General features: G+C 43.8%; 1 protein-coding gene across 5 annotated transcripts in view; it reads left to right on the top strand.

The window, feature by feature from the left end:
• The first annotated feature begins 2,218 nt into the window (after window positions 1-2,218).
• Gpatch2l (G-patch domain containing 2 like) overlaps window positions 2,219-19,183 on the top strand; it is a 49,117-nt gene continuing 32,152 nt past the window's right edge. For all 5 annotated transcript variants that reach the window (XM_045154827.1, XM_045154824.1, XM_045154823.1 and 2 more), the window contains exons 1-3: window positions 2,219-2,354; window positions 5,055-5,726; window positions 16,498-16,562. In XM_045154827.1, coding sequence (XP_045010762.1) covers window positions 5,065-5,726; window positions 16,498-16,562 — 727 coding nt within the window. In that variant the 5' untranslated portion in view covers window positions 2,219-2,354; window positions 5,055-5,064. The remainder of the gene's footprint in view (window positions 2,355-5,054; window positions 5,727-16,497; window positions 16,563-19,183) is intronic.

The raw sequence follows: 19,183 nt of genomic DNA, 5'->3' as shown, positions 1-19,183 counted from the left end.
AGGGCCTCCAGCAGCTGCAAATGAACTCCAGATGCATGCGCCACCTTGTGCATCTGGGTCCTGAGGAATCAAACCTGGGTCCTTTGGCTTTGCAGGCAAGTACCTTAACTGCTAAGCCATCCCTTCAGCCCCAATATATATATATGTGTGTGTGTGTGTATGTGTATGTGCATATATATATACACACACACATATACATATATATTCAAAATATATTATTTATTTTTGAGAGATAAAGAGGCCAAGAGAGAGAAAGAGAGAGAGAGAGAGAGAGAGAGAGAGAGAGAGAGAGAGAGAGAAAATAAATGAGAATTGGTGTGCCAGGGCCTCCAGCAACTGCAAATGAACTCCACCTGTGTGAGCCACCTTGCATATCTGGCATTATGTAGGTTCTGGGAAATTGAACTCGGGCCCTTAGGCTTTGCAGGCAACACCTTAACTGCTGAGACATCTCTTCAGCCCTAACCTTTTTATTTTAGAACAGCTAGGTTAACTGAAAATTATAAACATTCTGCAGTTTCTATGTAACTCACATCCAGTTTCCTTTATTTACTTCTTATAATATATAGCACATTTATCACAAGTAATCAAAAAATTCTTTGAGACAAGGTCTCACTATGCAAGCCAAGCCTGGTCTGGAACTTGGTATAGCAATCCTTCTGGCTCAGTCTCCCAAGTGCTAGGAATACAGCCGTATTCCACCATACCCAGCTAATTAATCAATTAAAAATATTTTATATAGGGCTGGAGAGATGGCTTAGTGGTTAAGGCGCTTCCCTGTAAAGCCAAAGAACCTCAGTTCAGTTCCCCAGGACCCACATAAGCCAGATGCACAAGGTGGCACATGCATCTGGAGTTCATTTGCAGTGGCTGGTGGACCTGGTGCACCCTCCCTCTGTCTCATTCTCTCTGTCAAATAAATAAATAAAAATAAAATAATTTTATATATTTGAGAGAGAGAGAGAGAGGTGGATAGGGCAGAGGGAAGGAATGAATGAGCACGTCAAGGCCTATAGCCACAGCAAATGAACTCCAGGTGTATGTGCCACCTTGTGCATCTGGCTCGCATGGGTACTAGGAAATTTGAACCTGGAAATCAAACCTGGGTCTTTAGGCTCCTTAGGCAAGCAACTTAACTGCTAAGCCATCTCTCCAGCCCCTTAATCAATTTTTAATACATCAGTTCATCCTTTACCCAGATTTGGTTTTATTTAATAAGCTTTTCCAGTATCCCACCCAGTATAATGCATGACATTAGTTATATCTCTCTTTAGGCTCTCTAAGATGTGATGTCATAACTTTTTCTTTATTTTGATGACTTTAACAACTTTGAGGAATGTTGTTCAGCATTCTGCAGATTGTTCCTCAAATATAGTTTGTCTGAGTTTTTTTTTTTGTTTTTGTTTTTTCGAGGTAGGGTTTCACTGTAGCTCAGGCTGACCTGGAATTCACTATGTAGTCTCAGGGTGGCCTTGAACTCATGGTGATCCTCCTACCTCTGCCTCCCGAGAGTGCTGGGGTTAAAGACGTGTGCCACCACGCCCGGCTCTTTTTTTCTTTTTCAAGATTAGACTGAGGTTATGGGTTTTGGAAGCAAAGTACCATAACTGCCATTCTCCTCATGTATCAAATTCAAGTGCTAGCAACAAAGTTTATCACTGTTGATGTTAACCTTGATAACCTGACTGAGGTAACGCTTGTTGGGTTTCTCCACTGTAGAATCACTCCCTTTCCATCCTGGAGTCATTGGACGGAAGCCACTACACACTGCTCACAATCCCTAAGAGGATTTGGAGTTATGCTTAAGGGTGGAGTATTTACATGAATTATTTGGGATTTTTGTGTAGGAGATCTATCTTTTCTTCCCTTGGGTTAACTTTTGTTACACTCAGTATGGACTCATGAATATTTCCTTTATATTCTGGGTTGTAATCCAGTATCCCTTGCGTCATTTCTCAAGGCATGCACATTTTTAATTTTCTGAGAACAATGTAATTACAAGGGATCCACTTTCCCCCAACCACAGCGCCTAACCTTCGTCCGCCGCCCCCAAAGGCGATCCTCCCGAATTGTCACCTCCGCTCCCACAGGCCTGTTCCCAGCCCTATTGGCTGCGCTTCCCCGCAGCCTTCCCGCCTCTTCTCTGGCCCCGCCCACCGCGCAACGGAAGTGGGCGTGTCCCCCGGGCGGAAGTGCCGGGCCAGGCGGCGGGCGCTCTCTTCGCAGTCCGCGCCTCGCGCTCCATCTCCGCCCCGCCCCTCCGGCCCAGACCGGAAATGAAGTCAGAGAGGGAAACCCCGGCTGGGAGATTGGTTCCCCAAAGCGGCGCCGGGTGGAGGTGGCTGCGGCAGCGGGTGAGAGGGAAGGGTGGCTGCGAGAGTCGGGGTTCCTGGGCCAGCGGCAGGCGACATCGGGGCTCTGGCTCGCGGCCGGGCGGCTGAGGGTACCCTGGGGGCTGCGGCGGCCGGCGGGAGGAGCGAGGCTGGCAGGGCCTTGCTTTTCGGGGCCCTTCTCTCTCATCCGGGCGACGAGGCTCGGGCTGCTCCTGGCGGGGTGGACAGTCGCTCCTCTGCTGTCTCCTTTCCGGCCCGGACAGCTTGAGGACGTGGTGTCCCGAGCAGGGCTGGCCCTCGGGGACGCGCTGGAGGAGCATGGTGGGGACCCGTCTTTGGAAACACGGGTTTTCCCAGCTGTGTGGCGGGGTTGTGACACCCCCCCCCCCACTCCGGTCGCCCAGGGAACTCTGGAGCCAGGGTGTGATTTTTCTTTAAAGACCGTTTCTGCCCCCGGAGGGCTGACCTCCCGCCTCCGCTGAATGCACATGAGGAGTTGCCTTCCAGTCTCCCGTCCTGCTGTCCCTCAGCGTCCTGTGTGTGAGACTCAGACAGCCCTAGCCGGGACCTGGGGCTTCTCGGGGGTGTGTCCCCCGGGCGACACTGGACTTGTGGGGTGCCAGGGTGGTTCTGTCACCTCTGTGCAGATTGCTGTCTCGGACACAGGAGAGGATTCTGCGCAAGCATTTGACTGCACGTTGTTTAGGACACTTTGCTCCCTGTCATTGTGTGCTGTTCAGCCTGAGTTTTTAAAGCAGTAGTTCTTTATTAGGGAATGAGACTTAGACATGCTCTATCTTGGGCTTAGGGACAGTTGTTTTCCAGACCCCAGTCGTGCTTTATAATACTTCCTGCTTAAAGGTACATGGTCATTTTATGTGTGTGTGACTTTTGACACAGTAGTTTTGTTTCCTTTGGGTGGTAGTTTTGAAACTACGATTTCTCAGGTACTTCAGCAGATGTGACACAGGGGCCGGAAGACTTCCTGTCTTTGACTTTGTTGGCATAGGGACCAAGTGGAAATAGGCTTTAGAAAGTCCTTTGCTAAATGTAAAGGGGACATTGGCTCTCAGAGTAGTGGCACACAGCTTGCCACTCATTATGGTCCGGTTGTACTTTTGGGCTTAGCAAGGGCAAGGGAGAAAGTACTAATTTAATATATGAATTTTGTTCGGTGTTCTAAGATTATAGTAGACATTTCTGCTTAAATTGAAGTTTTGAAAATCACCTCTATTCTCATCTCGAAAGGGTTGCTTCTGAAATGAGTTTTGATGTGAATAAATAGAAAATAGTAATCTTAGGAAGCAGTTAGCTGTAACTCTCCAACTCCACCCCAGCCCTGCCATTCCACTTTATTTCTGTTGTTTTTGTGTGATTGTTTGGCATAAAGCACATAATTTGGGTAATAAGGATGAAGAGAAGAACCTAAAAGTTGCAATGATTAAAAAGTCAGGGCAGGGCTGGAGAGATGGCTTAGTGGTGAAAGTGCTTGTCTGAAGCCTAAGGACCCAGGTATGAGTCTTCAGAAACTATGTAAACCAGATGCACATGGTGGCAAATGTGAGTTTGCTTGCAATGGCTAGAGGCCCTGGTGTGCCCATTCTTTCTCTCTGTGTCTCAAACAAATAAATAAATCTTTAAAAAGTCAGGTCAGGAGGGATGTCTCAGCAGGTAAGGCACTTGCTTGCAAAGCCTGACAGCCTGAGTGATTCCCCGGTGCCCACGTAAAGCCAGATGCACAGAGTGGTGCATGCATCTGGAGTTCATTTGCAGCAGAAAGACCCTGTCGTGTCTACTCGCCCTCTCTCTTCCTATCTGTCTCTCTCCTTGCAAATTAATAAAGAGAAAAATATTTTTCAATGTCATGCTTATAATGTTCTGTACCTAATAACTTCCAGATGGCATTTGGCACCTCAGTGGTACCAGATGCGGGTTCTTTTTTCCATTCTGAGTTCATATATGGGTCACTGCAGATTCTTGGATCATGAATACTGCAAGCAGTCTTCCTCGGGGTGTGTCACTAAGTTCTCTTCCTCTTCCCTGCCACAAGCATTCATGGCCCAGATCTCTGGCCCCAGAGCTGCTCTTCACTCAGCTTCTGTCATTGTGTGACTGGATCCTACCCTATGTTCCCCCAGCTCTCCCATGGTGTTGAAGTTGCATGATTTGAGCATTTCCTAATCTTTTTGGATCTCATTATCAGGTAAAGGTGTGACAAGTTCAATTGAGAAAAGGGGAAGCTCTATTCTGCTGAATATGCTTTATTTATTTATTTGCAAACAGAGAAGAGACAGGGAGAATGGGCATGCCAGAGCCTCCAGCTGCCGCAAACAAATTCCAGATGCATGTACCACTTTGTGTATGTGGCTTTACGTGGGTACTAGGGAATTAATTAAACCTCTGTCATTAAGCTGGTGCCTTAACTGCTGAGCCATCTCTTCAGCCCTTGAGTTTGTTTATGCTAGTATCCTGGTTTGTTATCTGGTGAGCTGTTGCCTTGTTGACTTTGGGTGTTTGTGTGACTTTAGGGGACCTGAGTGATAGGAACAGAGTGTCAAGTGTAGGTAGGTGAAAGGTATCTTTATTTTCTTTAGATAAGAAGGGTTCCACAGCACCATTTTTCTATTTATAAAATTACTTGAAAATTACATATCCTGTTCAGGCTATATTTTTTTTTCTTCTTGTAAACTTTTAAACTTTCATTCTTTTTGATTTTTGCAGATGTGGCCTCATGGATGAGTTGGTACACGATTTAGCCTCGGCCTTGGAGCAGACATCTGAGCAGAATAAGCTGGGCGAGCTGTGGGAGGAGATGGCTCTGAGCCCCCGGCAGCAGAGGCGGCAGCTTCGGAAGCGCCGAGGCCGGAAGCGCCGGTCTGACTTTACTCACCTGGCAGAGCATGCCTGCTGCTACAGTGAGGCCTCCGAGTCAAGTCTGGATGAGGCCACCAAGGACTGTCGAGAAGTGGCCCCCATTACCAACTTCAGTGACTCTGATGACACAGTGATGGCCAGACGCCACCCAGCTCTCAACGCCATAGCTAAGAGTAAGCAACACACTTGGCACGAATCTGACTCCTTTACGGAAAATGCACCTTGCCGACCTCTCAGGCGCAGGCGGAAGGTGAAGAGAGTGACATCAGAGGTGGCCGCCAGCCTTCAGCAGAAGCTGAAGGTGTCAGATTGGAGCTATGAGAGAGGCTGCAGGTTCAAGTCAGCCAAGAAGCAGCGACTGTCCCGCTGGAAGGAGAATGCCCCCTGGACCTCATCGGGCCACGGGCTCTGTGAATCGGCAGAAAGCAGGACTCTACTGAGCAAAACGGGAAGGAAAGAAAGGATGGAGTGTGAAGCTGATGAGCAGAAACAGGGCTCTGATGAGAACATGTCAGAATGGTGAGCACCTCCCATAAGTCACAGGGCTTCCTGGTCCATGTTACTTGACGTGCACACCCAGTCTCTTAGGAGTTCCACTTTCTTCCAGAACAGTCACACCAGTAGCCTTCCTGCAGTCAGTCAGTGGTTGGCCCCCGGTGCGGAGAGTGCCGTTCATGAGTCTTGTCTCCCATGTCAAGAAGGCTGCGTGCAAGAAAAGTAATTTGATTCTAAAAATAATTTCAAATGGATAGCCAAGAATTTTATGTATGGCTATGGTTTATGCCATACAGATTGTTCAGAACAAGATGTGGGCAGAAGCTGGTGTTTACGTATGTGCGCATATGCAGTTAGTCAGTAAATGTTCCTGGCAAGCCATGTTAGTCCTCTATCCACTGTGCTTTTAGGAACTTGCAGGCCGTACTTCTGTCCTCCGCCAGTTATGACTTGATCATGTGAGTGCATGTCTTCCGGCAGGCGTAGCAGTTGTCTGTATGCGTGGTGGGCTTTGAAAATACCAGAGTTGAGTTCCATTCGTCTTGAGCTAAACATGATGGAACTCTAATGGCTGCGTATTTAAGATGTCAGTGTAGTTTTGAGAACTTCATTTTTCTCTATCTCCGCTCATCCTAGGAACATTGACACTTTCCAGCTTTGACACTTTAGTGTCACTAGGGTTAATCTGGGTCTTTGATTTCTCAGTGAGGACACTGTTAGTGTTTGGGGCAGTTCTTTGTGGTCCACTGCAGATATTTAACATGTCTGCCGTGTTCCTATGTCTCTGTCATATCCACTCAGATGCCTCCAGGGTCAGGAACTCCAGGTTTTTGAAATACTGTGTGCAGCAGACACTACTGCATGCTTGATAGGTAGTCTCAGGGTGTTCGCAGTTCCACTTGATCGTAGAGTTCGGATAATTTGCCAGTGCCACCCGGTGCCCAAACCGAACCGAGCTCATGTTGCACCAGGTGTTGCTGCTCCCTGAGCTTGCTTTTTCCATGATTCCTTTCTGGCCCAACTCGTACAACTGTAGAACGTATGACCTTTCTTAGGACTTTGCTTCTGTGGAAGTTTTCCTTAAAAGCAAAACACGAATCATAGATATTCTGAGATGAGGCTGTGGAGGTCAAAATGCTTCTGTGTATATGGACTTTTTTTTTTTTTTTGAGAGCGAGAAAGAGACAGAGAGAATGGTCACACCAAGGCCTTTAGCCACTGCAAACGAACTCCAGACACATGTGCCACCTTGTGCATCTGGCTTATATGGTTACAGGGGAATCAAACCTGGGTCCTTAGGCTTCTCAGGCAAGCACCTTAGCTGCTAACTGTCCAGCCCCATGGATTTTTTTTTAATCCAGCTAAATGTCTCAATACCTTTTCATGTGCCAGTGTGCTTAAACTCAGTTGAGAATGGCTCAAAATTTGACTTTGTAGTTTTCTTTTAAGCCTAATTCTGACTAAGGTCCATTTATCCAATTTATATGTAATTTTTGGATTAAAATGGTATTTTTTCCTATAATTGTGCTGTTTCTAATCAAACATGAATCACCTTGTAGCCTTTTGTAACATTGGAAACCTCTGTTGAAATAAAAAATACCAAGTTTGTTTTAATATCAAGCAAAATACATGATATATAATCTTATAATCGAGAATAGCAAATTGAAGAGCTAGAGAGATGGCGCAGTGATCAAATGTGCTTGCTTGCAAAGCCTGATGGTCTGGGTTTGACTCCCTAGTACCCACATAAAGCCAGAGAAGCACAAAGTGGCACATGCAGCTGGAGTTTGTTTACAGTGGCAAGAGAGTGGCAAGTTTAAAATAGCCCTTTGAAATGAAAGCTTACATACGTTTCGTCTCCATTTCTCATCCAAATAGGAAGTAACTCTGAGTGTGAGAACTTGTTATAAGATACAACCCCACATGTAGAGCCTGCGCTCTAGTGATACAGTACCATCTGTTGTGACAGGTCCTAGTTATCAGAGAGCCTGGAGCAATTGATTGTGGACAGGAGCTGTGTGAAATTCTTGCTCTTTTCAAATTGAGGGCACCTGGTTCTCCCTTGTGGGCTGTTTTCTGGACTTCAGAGTCCTTGTCACGAAGGGAGAGTGGATAGAATGGTCGTGTAACCATGATCCTGTGTATGCCCTAGTGGGAGAGGAGGCAGTCTAAAGAGACTCCGGTCCTGTCCTGTCAGCTATTAGACTGTTGAAACAATGGACCCCAGTGAATTAAATTTCCCCGGGAATCCTGTGTTGGGGAAGAGAAAGAAAGACTGCAGTCCTGGAGCCTGCCAAAGCAGGTACTTGCCTCACAGGAAGAGATTTCACACAGTTTTGACAAGTTGACATGCATCTTATTTCCCGGTTTTTGTTTCATCTCTAAAATTGTAACTCCACTACAGAAAAGGACTAGCGAGTAGGAGTTTGTCTAGCCCTGATTTAATGCCGAATTGTAAATAAATTCATTTTCCTTGGCCACCTTTTGTTTCCTTTTTATAAACCACAGGGAAAGTGGGTGTTGGGTTTATGGAGCTAAGTGCCCAGCATGGAGGGAGAACAATTCTTCTCTCAGATGTTCTAATTGAATTTCTAGGCATGGAGGCACACTCCTGTTATCCTAGTACTTGGGAAGTAGAGGCAGGAAAAATAGCTGTTCAAGGCCACCCTGGGCTACATGAGACCCAGTCTCAAAAGAAAAAAAATGGATTATTTAGGCATTTTAAATTCCCCTTAATTTACCTGTAGGTATAAACGGAAACACTTAGCATTTCTTCCCCAAAGTCCATTCTATGGAGAAAGATGAGTCATTCTTACTTTCTTTAAAAAAATTTTTTTTTTGTTTATTTTTATTTATTTATTTGAGAGTGACAGAGAGAAGGAGGCAGAGAGAGAGAGAGAGAGAGAGAGAGAGAGAGAATATATGGGTGTACCAGAACTTCCAGCCACTGCAAATGAACCCCAGATGCATGCGCCCCCTGTGCATCTGGCTAACATGGGTCCTGGGGAATGGAGCCTTGAACCGGGGTCCTTAGTCTTCACAGGCAAGCGCTTAACCACTAAGCCATCTCTCCAGCCTATCATTCTTATTTTCTGACATCAGATTATATTCAGTTTCTTTTCACTGATTTTCAAGTTGCCCTCAATTTTTACTTTATTTTTTCTCCTCTTCCTCCTCCTCCTTTACATTCGTACTGTTGCTGCTGCTACCATTGCTACTGCTACTGTGTCTGTTATTTTGAGGCTGGGCTTGAATTTGTAATCCTTCTGCCTCAGCTTTCTGGGCACTAGGATTAAAGGCATGTGGCCTGGCTCTTTTGTTTTGTCTTCGTGCTGGGGTTTTAACTCAGAGCCTTGTGTGTATGTGTTTTGTTACTGAGCCACACCCCATTACTGAGCCACACCCCAAGCCCTGCCCTCTGTTATTGACTATACCATATAAGCAGCACATTAGAGTGTAAGTAGATATAGTTTATCGTTTTAACTGCTGAGCCATTTCTCTAGCCCCTAGTTTATAATTTGGCTATCATTTCCTTTTGGTCAGAGTTTTACTACCTTCCCTCCCTCCCCTCCAACCAGAAAAAGAATTACTTAGAGGGAAAGAATCCCTGTAACCAGTTATTCTTTAGGAAAGTTGTGTGGATATCTGATGGCTTGTGGCATAGAGATCAAGTTGTGGAGCTTAACTTTGTATCAGTGGTGTGGAGGGTTATCAGAGACATGGTCCACCTTGTAAACTTCATAAGATGTTTAGCTGGTTATGAGCCGAGCTTAGCCTAGTCTGTCATGTGTCAAGTGTTTTAGATTTGAAAATGTGTGTCCCAAACAGCATCAGTTCTATTTTACTTCAGTGCACTTTTTGCTCACAACAGACAATAGTTTTAAGTTTTAATAGTTTTAAGCTTTGCCACTATTTCTGCTTTTCTTTTTTTTTTTTGAAGAAATTAATTAATTTATTTATTAGAGACAGAGGAGGGAGAGAGAGTGTGAGTGAGAGAGAATTGGCATGCCAGAGCCTCTAGCAACTGCAAACAAACTCCAGATGCATGTACCACCCTGTGCATCCGACTTACGTGGGACCTGGAGAATCAAACCTGGGTCTTTAGACTTCGCAGGCATGTGCCTTAACTGCTAAGCCATCTCTCCAGCCCTGCTTGTCTATTTCTGTTCTTTCATGTCTATTCCTGCCAAGAATTTGAGAAATTAAAAGTGGATGATGTGATAGCTTTATTTATGCTTGCATAAAGATCAAACTATTATCTTAATGTTTTTCTGTGTATGTATGTTAGTGAATGTGCTAAAATTTTACAACTCTGGTGAGATTATTTTCTACTGGACTTTATTCACATTTTCTCTATAGCACCTATTAAGTGACTGTAGCCTGATTTTGCTGTGTTCTTCACTAACACATCATTTTTATTCCCCTTGAATATAGTTTAGATTCTTTTCTTTTTAAGCAAATTGGTTGCGTGATGGCCTGAAGTCACATCCAGAGACCTTCCTAAGGTGATGTATTAGAGACTGATCTCATAGGAAGGAAAATACTCCCTTCCCCTGGAAGGCAAGCGACAGAGATAGAGTGCTAAGTCTGCCCCTCCTCCCAGCCCAAGCTGACCTTCTGCGGCCCCTTGGTGCCTCTTGTTTTCTTATTTTTATAGAAAATCAATATCCCTTCTGACACAAACAATAGCTCAGAAGCAAGAATAAATGGGAGGAAGCCAAGATCTGTGTCCATCACCTCTCACTTTAACTCTCCCAAACTCTTTAATTATGAGTGTGCTCTGCTTCAGGTGTTTGTGACAGTGAAATTGCTAAATGAGGACCATTTTAACCAAAGATTGGGTGATCAATAACTTTCTATAGCAGCAGCTTGTTGGATCAATAGCATTCATTATTTCATGGTTAAGGTAAGTAGCCTCTTTTGCAAGTGGAGGTCATTAATCAGGGGTTACTGGAGCTGAGGAAAAGAACATATGTGTAAGGATGGGAATGTTCTCTTCTGTAAATAACTGCTGACCAAGAGTGGATTCCTGTTGTTTTCTTTGGCGGTGTTCATCTGCAGGTGTTGAGTGACTAGGGTGGCCTGCTTATGTAGAGCTAGTCAGAGTTCTGCTAGCCCGTCCTTAGGAACAACCAAAGACACCCTGGGAGGTGGCTGTGACCTGACTGGATCTGAGGGTCTCTTAAAGAGTCTCCCTCTTGGGAAGAACTCTGCTAGAAGTCCTTTGTGCTCCAGAGGAAGGAACTGGGACTCAGACAGAACATACAGAACTAAATGGTACCTCAGTATACTAATATCCTAAAGATGAGAATTCTGTGAAAATGAACTGAGTTGTTTCACCAGGTCACAAGCTGTAGCTTAACGCTGGGAGTCCTGGTTCCGGCGCAGGCCTGATGACCATTTACTGGCACCATGGCGATGAGAGGGAGAAACTGAACTATGTCTGTGGACTCTTGCAGCATGACATGCGGCGTTTCTTGTAGTCACAACTTACCTCCCATTGTGAGGACTTATTTTAAAAGACATTTGATAAATGACCTCAACTACTTACCAGAATACTGAGGAAAACTAAAGCACTTGCACACTTATATCACCAAATTTCCTCACACGGCGCTAGACAGACCTGCTTTGGAGAGTGGAGCTGGAGGCCGATGTTCGTGAGTGGTGCCGAGGTGTCCCCAGAGGGCAAGGCCTTGTGCCATTCTCCGTGAGCAGCTTGGGCCTTAGAGTAGCAAAGTTTGTCTCAGTCAGAAATTGGAGTTGTTGCCCTCTAGACAACACTGTTCTATGTTTCACTTCCCAAACGGGATCTTTCAGTTTCTGTTTGGAGGTTGTGACTCTCAGAATATACTTGATAGGGAAGTCTGATGTTCTCTGTGTCTGTTTGGGTATAGGAAGCAATCACAGGGTACTAGGTCCTGGGAAGTTGGGTCTCCTAGAATAAAATTCACTGTTGGCATGGCCAGAGAAGAAAAAATCCCTCCCCGTATGGCGTCCTGGAGATTGTAGTGCTTTATGTACCTCAGTGTGACACGTTCCTGGGTTGGATCAGAGTCCGGCAGTGACATCAGAGAGCTGATCCAGTGTCAATGGCAGAAGTGTGTGAAGTCAAAACGTTGGGAATTAGGCCAGGGGCTCCGCATGCCCTTTAGCCAGGTATAGATTTAAAAACTGTTCCTATCTGTGGCAGTAGGGAATGGAGCTAAAGAGCAATCTTTGTACTTTCAAGTGTGAACCAGAGGCCTTTGGATAGCTCAGGAAATAATGGCAAGAGTTGGCAAATGGGATCCAATGAAAGGAAATATCTGTACTGTAAAGGAAACAATTGCCATAGTTAAGAGAGCCTGTGGAGCAGAGGGAAATCTGCCAGCTATTCATCTGACAGGGGATTAATATTCAGAATATGCAGACAACTCAAAAAACACTCAAATCCAATAAGTTTGTAAATTATTTGAGCAAACAATTCTCAACAGAAGTGTAAATGGCCAGAACATAATGAAAACATGTTCAGTGTCTTTGCCATCAGGGACATGTAAATCAAAACTATATTGAGATGCTGTTTCACCCCAATACCAGGCAACTAGAAATACTGGCAAGGGAAGGAACCCCTGTATATTGCTGGTGGAACTGGGCATTAATGCAGCCACATTTGAAACCAGTATAGAGGTTCCTCAAAAACTAAAACAGGGCTGGAGAGATGACTTAGTGGTTAAGGTGCTTGCCTGTGAAGCCTAAGAACCCAGGTTTGATTCTTCACTACCCATGTAAGCCAGATGCACAAGGTGGTGCATGTGTCTGGAGTTGCTTGCTGTGGCTGGAGGTCCTGGTGTGTCCATTCTCTTATCTGCCTCTTTCTCTCTCAAATAAATAAATAAAATACTAAAAACAGAAACTGCTATATAATTTCGCCATACTAGCCAGCTCACGACAGTTACTTGCACATCCCTGCTTATTGTAGCACTATTCACAGTAGTCAAGCTACGGGCTCCGAATAAGTGTTCATCAACAAATGAATAAGAAAACTGTGATATGCATATGCAGTAAAAGAGTCATTACAAATGAAATTCAGTCATTTGTAGGAAAATGGGTGGAACTGGAGATACAAGAAGTAAGTTTGGCCAGGCTCAGAAAACACACACTCCATGGCTTCTCCTATGTGAAATGTTGACAGTTAACAAGAAAAAACCTGAAAGCAATGGGAAGGAGACTATTTGGGAAGAGGAAGGGATCCAGCAGAAGATGGGGAGGAGGACAGAAGTTAATAGGAGGGGATGAATAAGAGTCCAGTATTTGGGGCTGGGTGTGGTGGCACATGCCTTTAATTCCAGGCAGAGGTAGGAGAATCACTGTGGGTTCGAGGCCACCCTGAGACTACAGAGTGAATTCCAGGTCATCCTGGACTAGAGTGAAACCCTACCTTGAAAAACGAAAACGAAAACAAAAAAAAAAAAAAAATCACTAACTATACAAACAGGTGTATGTTAAAAGGATGGGCTGGCTTCTGTGTGCCTCGTGCCCATCTCAGATGGTATCTCAAGATGTTCTACTTGTCCCAGTTCAACTGAAGGTTATGCAGCTGGAGAGGTTCCTGGTCAGCCTTCAGTTTAGAATAAGTCTGAACAAAGACTCATTATTTGTCCTCATTTCAGGAATAATCTTGAAATTGAAGAGAGAGTTTTCTCTGAGTGGGTTCTCCCTCAGTCTTGTGGACCTCCAAATTCAGAACTCTGAGTACATAGTTACAAAGGTTCCACCTCTGTCCAGAAAAAGAACAGGTAGCAGATAGTAACAGCAGAGATGTCTTTGGGAAATGGGCCTAGGGATGACTTTTCTTTTAAGTTCTAAAACCATTTTTATTTTTTAAAATGCATTATTATTTAATGAAGCAATTAAGCTAAAACCCTTTAAGTTTTAGAGTAATGCTATCAGTCATAAATTTCATTTTGCTTATTTTTAAATGCATATATTAGATGTAAGAGATCTTAAATGGGAAAAAAAATCCAGGTGATAGCTTCTTAATAGCAACTTTTGATTAAAGATGACTAATGAATTCTCTGCCTCTTTCATAGTTGAGACAGGTATAAATGATTCTTAATTCTAAATGCACAGTCTTCTGAGGTTAGGAACAGGAAAGGTCAGAGGACAAGCTGAACTTGTTTTTTCCTCCCAATTGTGGAAATTTAGAAAGAGTCGCCCAGTGGTAACCAGAAGCTATTGAAAGTAGGGAATTATTTTTCATAAGGAGATCATAAAGTATTACGTATAGCTGGGAAACACTAAAGTTAGCTCTCAAGATACCGAATTCCCTATAGTTGAGAAACACTGAAGGTGGCTCTAAGTAACATTTGCTCCGTTCCCTGAGGCAGGAGTCTGAGTCTGAGTCTAGCTGGATGATCTTGCTTGTCGCCTGAGGTTGTAGTCTGTTATTGGCAAGGGCCACAGAGACTGGGGTTCTCTCAAAGCTCTGCTTTGGCTGGAGGGTCCTTTGGCTCTAGCCTTACTCCCTGGCCATGGCCAAACCTTCCTCACAAGGCTGTTGGCTGAGTCTCAACTCCTTTTCATGCGGCCTGTCTACAGCCATGTCAGTCTCCTCCTGGTGTGGTAGGCAGCTTCTCCTGCGGGACGTCTGAGACAGGTATTGGAGTGGGAGTTAAGTTAGACGCTAACTGAATCGCAGAAGTTTCATGTTACTTTTGCCATATGCCGCAGGTTCCATAGACCAACTTTGTTCCAGGATGAGGACTCTACCAAGGCACTCTGTAAAATAATTAAAACAATCACAGGTTGAGGTTTGTGAGTCTGGTTACCGTAGGCACTCCAGCTACTGGCTATCAGAAAGTTTGTCCTAACCTAGTTCATACTAGGTTGAATTCAGGAAATGTTCAGTAGCTCACTTCCTTCATCCTTAGGGTCACATTTTCTGTGACCCCCCAGCAGATGCCTTAAATGAAACCATGGATAATACTGAGATACACACACACACTGATGATAAAGTTTGCCTTTTTACTTAGTGCTCTGTGTTGGGGTTCATAGCCTGGGCGCTGCTGACATTTGGGCCAGCCGCTTGTGTGGAGCAGGACTGTGCTGTATGTTCAAGGGTGTCGAGCAGCATTTGTGGTCTGTGCGTGCACACTGGGTGCCGGTAGGGTTCTGACCCTTCTTTCTCTTTCACACATGACAAAAACGTTTCTCAGAGTTGTGGAGTGTGTAGCTCAGTGGTTCGATTCCCCAGTACCCACGTAAAAGCCAGATGCTCACGGTGGCAGGTGTATCTGGAGTTCATTTGCGGTGGCTAGAGGTCCTGGTATGCCCATTCTCTCTCTCTCTGTCCCCCGTCTCTCAAATAAATAAACAAAAAAATATATATTAAAAAAAATACAAAACAGCACCATTCCTGAAACTCTGAATGTAGCTTTTGGTGAGGACAGCGTATGGGCTTCCCTGCAGAACCCTTAACGATTCTGACACCGGTTTCTGAAACATTTCTGACAGTGACCTTGGAGAGACACAGTGTGTGTTATTGCTCTAGCGACAGCTTTCTTCCACGTGCTACCAATTTGCCCAGCATCCTGAGGATACACTTGTCTAGAGGTTTAGAAATGCTGCAAAATAGGAAATACTGTCATATAGTTGGTCTGGGCTTGTAGATTAGGGTTTTGTGTCTTCTCAGCATGGTGAGAACGTCTTTTCCTTGCTTTGCTGTGTTTTCTAGAGCAGCTGAAGGAAAGAAACCTACTTTGGAAGGAACTATCCCAAGTCAAGGAATAGTTAATACAAGGATAGCTTTGTTCTTTGGTTTTTTGAGGTAGAGACACTCTAGCCCAGGCTGACCTGGAATTCACTGTGTAGTCTCAGAGTGGCCTCGAACTCACAGCAATCCTGCCATCTTTGCCTCCCGGGGACTGGGATTAAAGATGTGTGCTACCACGCCCGGCTTAATAGCGATAGAGAAATTTTTCTTGAATCAGATAAATCAAATTCTATGAATATTAGGTAGAAAGAAAAATCACAAGAAGTAGAAATCATTTGTGAGGATAATATTTATTTCTTTGAGTCCAAATGGAATTTTTTGGTTGTATTTTGGTTTTTTTTTTCGAGGTAGGGTCTCACTCTGGCCCTAGCTGGCCTGGAATTCACTCTGTAGTCTCAGGGTGGCCTTTAACTCACAGCAATCCTTCTACCTCAGCCTCTTGAGTGCTGGGATTAAAGGCATGTGCCACCACATCCAGCTGGAAATTGGTTTTATATTTTAATTTTTAACCTTAACTCCTTTTTTCAGAGTGAGTTCTATGTATCTGTTCCATATCAAGGTAGAAGTAAATTTGGGAAAAGACAATTTTTACTGTTTTAATTTTTTTTTTCCTGTCCATGGATTTTTGTTTGCTACTTTGTAAGTGGGAGAAAACTTAGAGATACTAAATAGCAGAAAGTACATTAGCTTCATTGGTAAGTGGGTGTTTGCAGTATTTAAAAATAAAATTGTTTGGTAAATTTGTGTTGCTTAATATGCCAAACCAAATTGAGATTATTTGTATGAGCTTTGATAATATTTTATAATCCTAAACTGACAGAATAACTTTGATTTTTTTTTTTCTAAAATACCTTGAAATATCAGTAAAAGTTTTCCCCTTTTTCTCATTTTGAGGGTTTCCTGTGAAATGTCCACATCTGATGGGCTGCAGTGAGATTAGGGAAGATTGGGAGCTTTACATCGGTACATTGAAGTGTGCTGTGGCTTTTGACTGGCGTTGCTGAATTCTCTTGTGTCTTACTCTTTTTTTTTTTTTTTTCCCAGTGAAACTAGCAGTGTGTGTAGCAGCAGTGACACTGGGCTCTTTACCAATGATGAAGGACGGCAAGGTAATTTTGATTGCAGCTTTGGGACATTTGTTCAGTCATTGAAAATATGGTGCTTGTCTGTGCAGTGGTCCTCAAACTTTGGGGCATCTGAGAACCACTGAGAATCCTGAACGTCTAGAAATCAAATAGCATGGGCCCTTGGACTCTGCATTTTTTTTTAACCATCCCCCTGAAGTGGTTCTTACATAGTGGTTTAGGTTTTGAGAAGCAGTGGTCCAGGGGGTTAGCATGCCAATCTGCGGGTTTGGGAGGAAGTCCCCTCGAATTAGAATTGAAGAGCTAGCCTCATGAGTTACTCTTCTTTTGGGTGACTTTTTTTTTTTAACCAAGGAAGACTCTTACCCTAATTATTACTAACTATAGTGTTCTGGGTGGTTCTATATATTATGTGTATTGTTTTCTTTTTATAGTTAAAACTTCTGAAGATTAGTTATAGAGCCCTGTGAATATGTCTGCTTATAGTGTTTGAATGAATACATACAGTATTGTCTTTCTTAAATTAAACGTTCTGATGATGAGCTAGTGAGCCCTGTGAATAGGGCCTGTGTGTGTTAATTACCAGTTCTTTATTTTTACTACCTAAATAGTGATTTGAAACTTTGCTAACAACCATGGGTACCTAACACATTGCCTGGTGTATAACAGGTTCCTAATAAATTGAGAAACTCAGGTAAGGAAAATATTCTTTTTTTTTTTCCCCCAAACAAACTGTATGTAGAAAGAATCTTTAATGACAAAACAAAACATCAGAACTTGTTTTAGTTAAAGGAAGAATTTGGAGGCCAGGACTTTTTTTTTTTTTTTTTTTTGAGGCAAACCCAAGAGTCTAGTTCTCATTGCATTGTTTTTTGGTTTTTCGAGTTAGGGTCTCTCTGATCCAGGCTGACCTGGAATTAACTATGTAGTCTCAGGGTGGCTTCGAACTCATGGAGATCCACCTACCTCTGCCTCCTGAGTGCTGGGATTAAAGGTGTGCGCCACCACGCCCAGCCTGACAGCATTCTTAATAGGAGCTCCTGTGTCAGGTTTTATAGTCAAGCCAGGTTGAGAGTACTGGTCTAGATAAGCTCATAAGATTCCCTCTGGTTCAGTGAGTCCTTATTGTATTATCAAATCGTAAGTACATGTTTAAGAACAACAACAAAAAAAGCATTTCATTCTCTCCTTTGTCATCATAAATATGATCTAATGAAGTCATGTGTTTCAGTACATATCCTAGTGAACGCTTCTGGCTAAGGAAAGAACAAACATTGCAGTGCAGAGAGACTGGCCATTGTTCACCACTGCCTGTCTTTAGTTCATGCATGTTCCTGGTTGGTGAGATGCTTTTAGAGTAGTGGTTTTCAGGGGGCTGGAGAGATGGCTTAGTGGTTAAGGCTCCTGCCTATTAAGCCTAAGGACCCAGGTTTGATTCCCCAGTAACCCACCTACAGCCAGATACACAGAGTCTGGAGTTCATTTACAGTGGCTGGGCGCCCTGGCGTGCCCATTCTCTATCTGCTTCTTTCTTTCATAAATAAATAAATATAGAGTAGTGGTTTTCAGACTGCAGTCTCCAGACAAGCTTGGCTTCACTGGGGAACTTGTAGAAATGCAAGGTTTTGGTACAAACCAGAACCAGAGACTGGTGGTAGTCAGCAGTCTGTATGTCATGTGTCACATGCCCTTCCCATCCCCCGGCCCCATTTTAACAAGCCCTGGTGCTTGCTACAGACTGTGAACCACTGTGTTAGAGAGCCTTGTAGTGCCTGTCTATGATGAAACATGATGGGGAACTTCTTTGGTGGCAATAGTGCTGGTGTTTGCCAGAATTCAGCTTTCCTTGCCCCTTTTAGAGATTTTCACATTGATTTTATTTAAGAGCCTTCATTATTCTGGGGTTAGTGGCTTCATGCATTTGCCATGTGCCAAATAGCTTCTTTGGGATCCACTTGAAATTAGACAATGAATGCATTATGAACTCTAAATGTTCTGTAATAATTTCCTTCATTCTTATAATTTTGAAAGGGGGTAGGGTAGCAGTCATAAAGTTGTCTTATTGACAGGAATGTCCTCTGTGGAAACTGAAGTGTTGTTTTTCTAGCTAATAGGTTTGAACCAAGAAAGCAGCTATATGAATCTAGTTGTGACTTTGTCATTAATCAACAGTATGGCTTGGACCAGTGGCATAATGTCTTGAAAAGCATTAGGAAATAACATTGTTTCTTTGGTTAGTTTTTCCTAATAGCTTGGAATTTTAGGGACAAAATGATTTTCTGTCCCATTAATTATATACCATGGAAAAAGTATTATAAGCATACTGTTGTAGTCAGTTCCACAGTACTGCGATGAACCTCCAAATAGACAGCATTAATGGGAGGAAGAGATTTATTTCAGGCTTACAGACCCAAGGGAAGTTCCACAATGGCCGGAGAAGCTGGTTCCCTTTCACAGATCCATGCAGAGAGATAAAACTAAACAGCACCATGAGCAAGCACAAAATGGCAGCAACCAGCAGGGAACCACAGCAGTAACAGGAACCCAGGCAGAACTCAGACCGCTCTGCATACCTTTGGGCTAGAAATCCCATCCACCTCCAGGGACACCTCCTTCAACTAGGTGTTTGGACATCCAAGTTTTTT

Source organism: Jaculus jaculus, chromosome 7, assembly GCF_020740685.1.
Source record: "Jaculus jaculus isolate mJacJac1 chromosome 7, mJacJac1.mat.Y.cur, whole genome shotgun sequence".
NCBI lineage: Eukaryota > Metazoa > Chordata > Mammalia > Rodentia > Dipodidae > Jaculus > Jaculus jaculus.
This window is presented reverse-complemented; position numbering and strand designations above follow the sequence as displayed.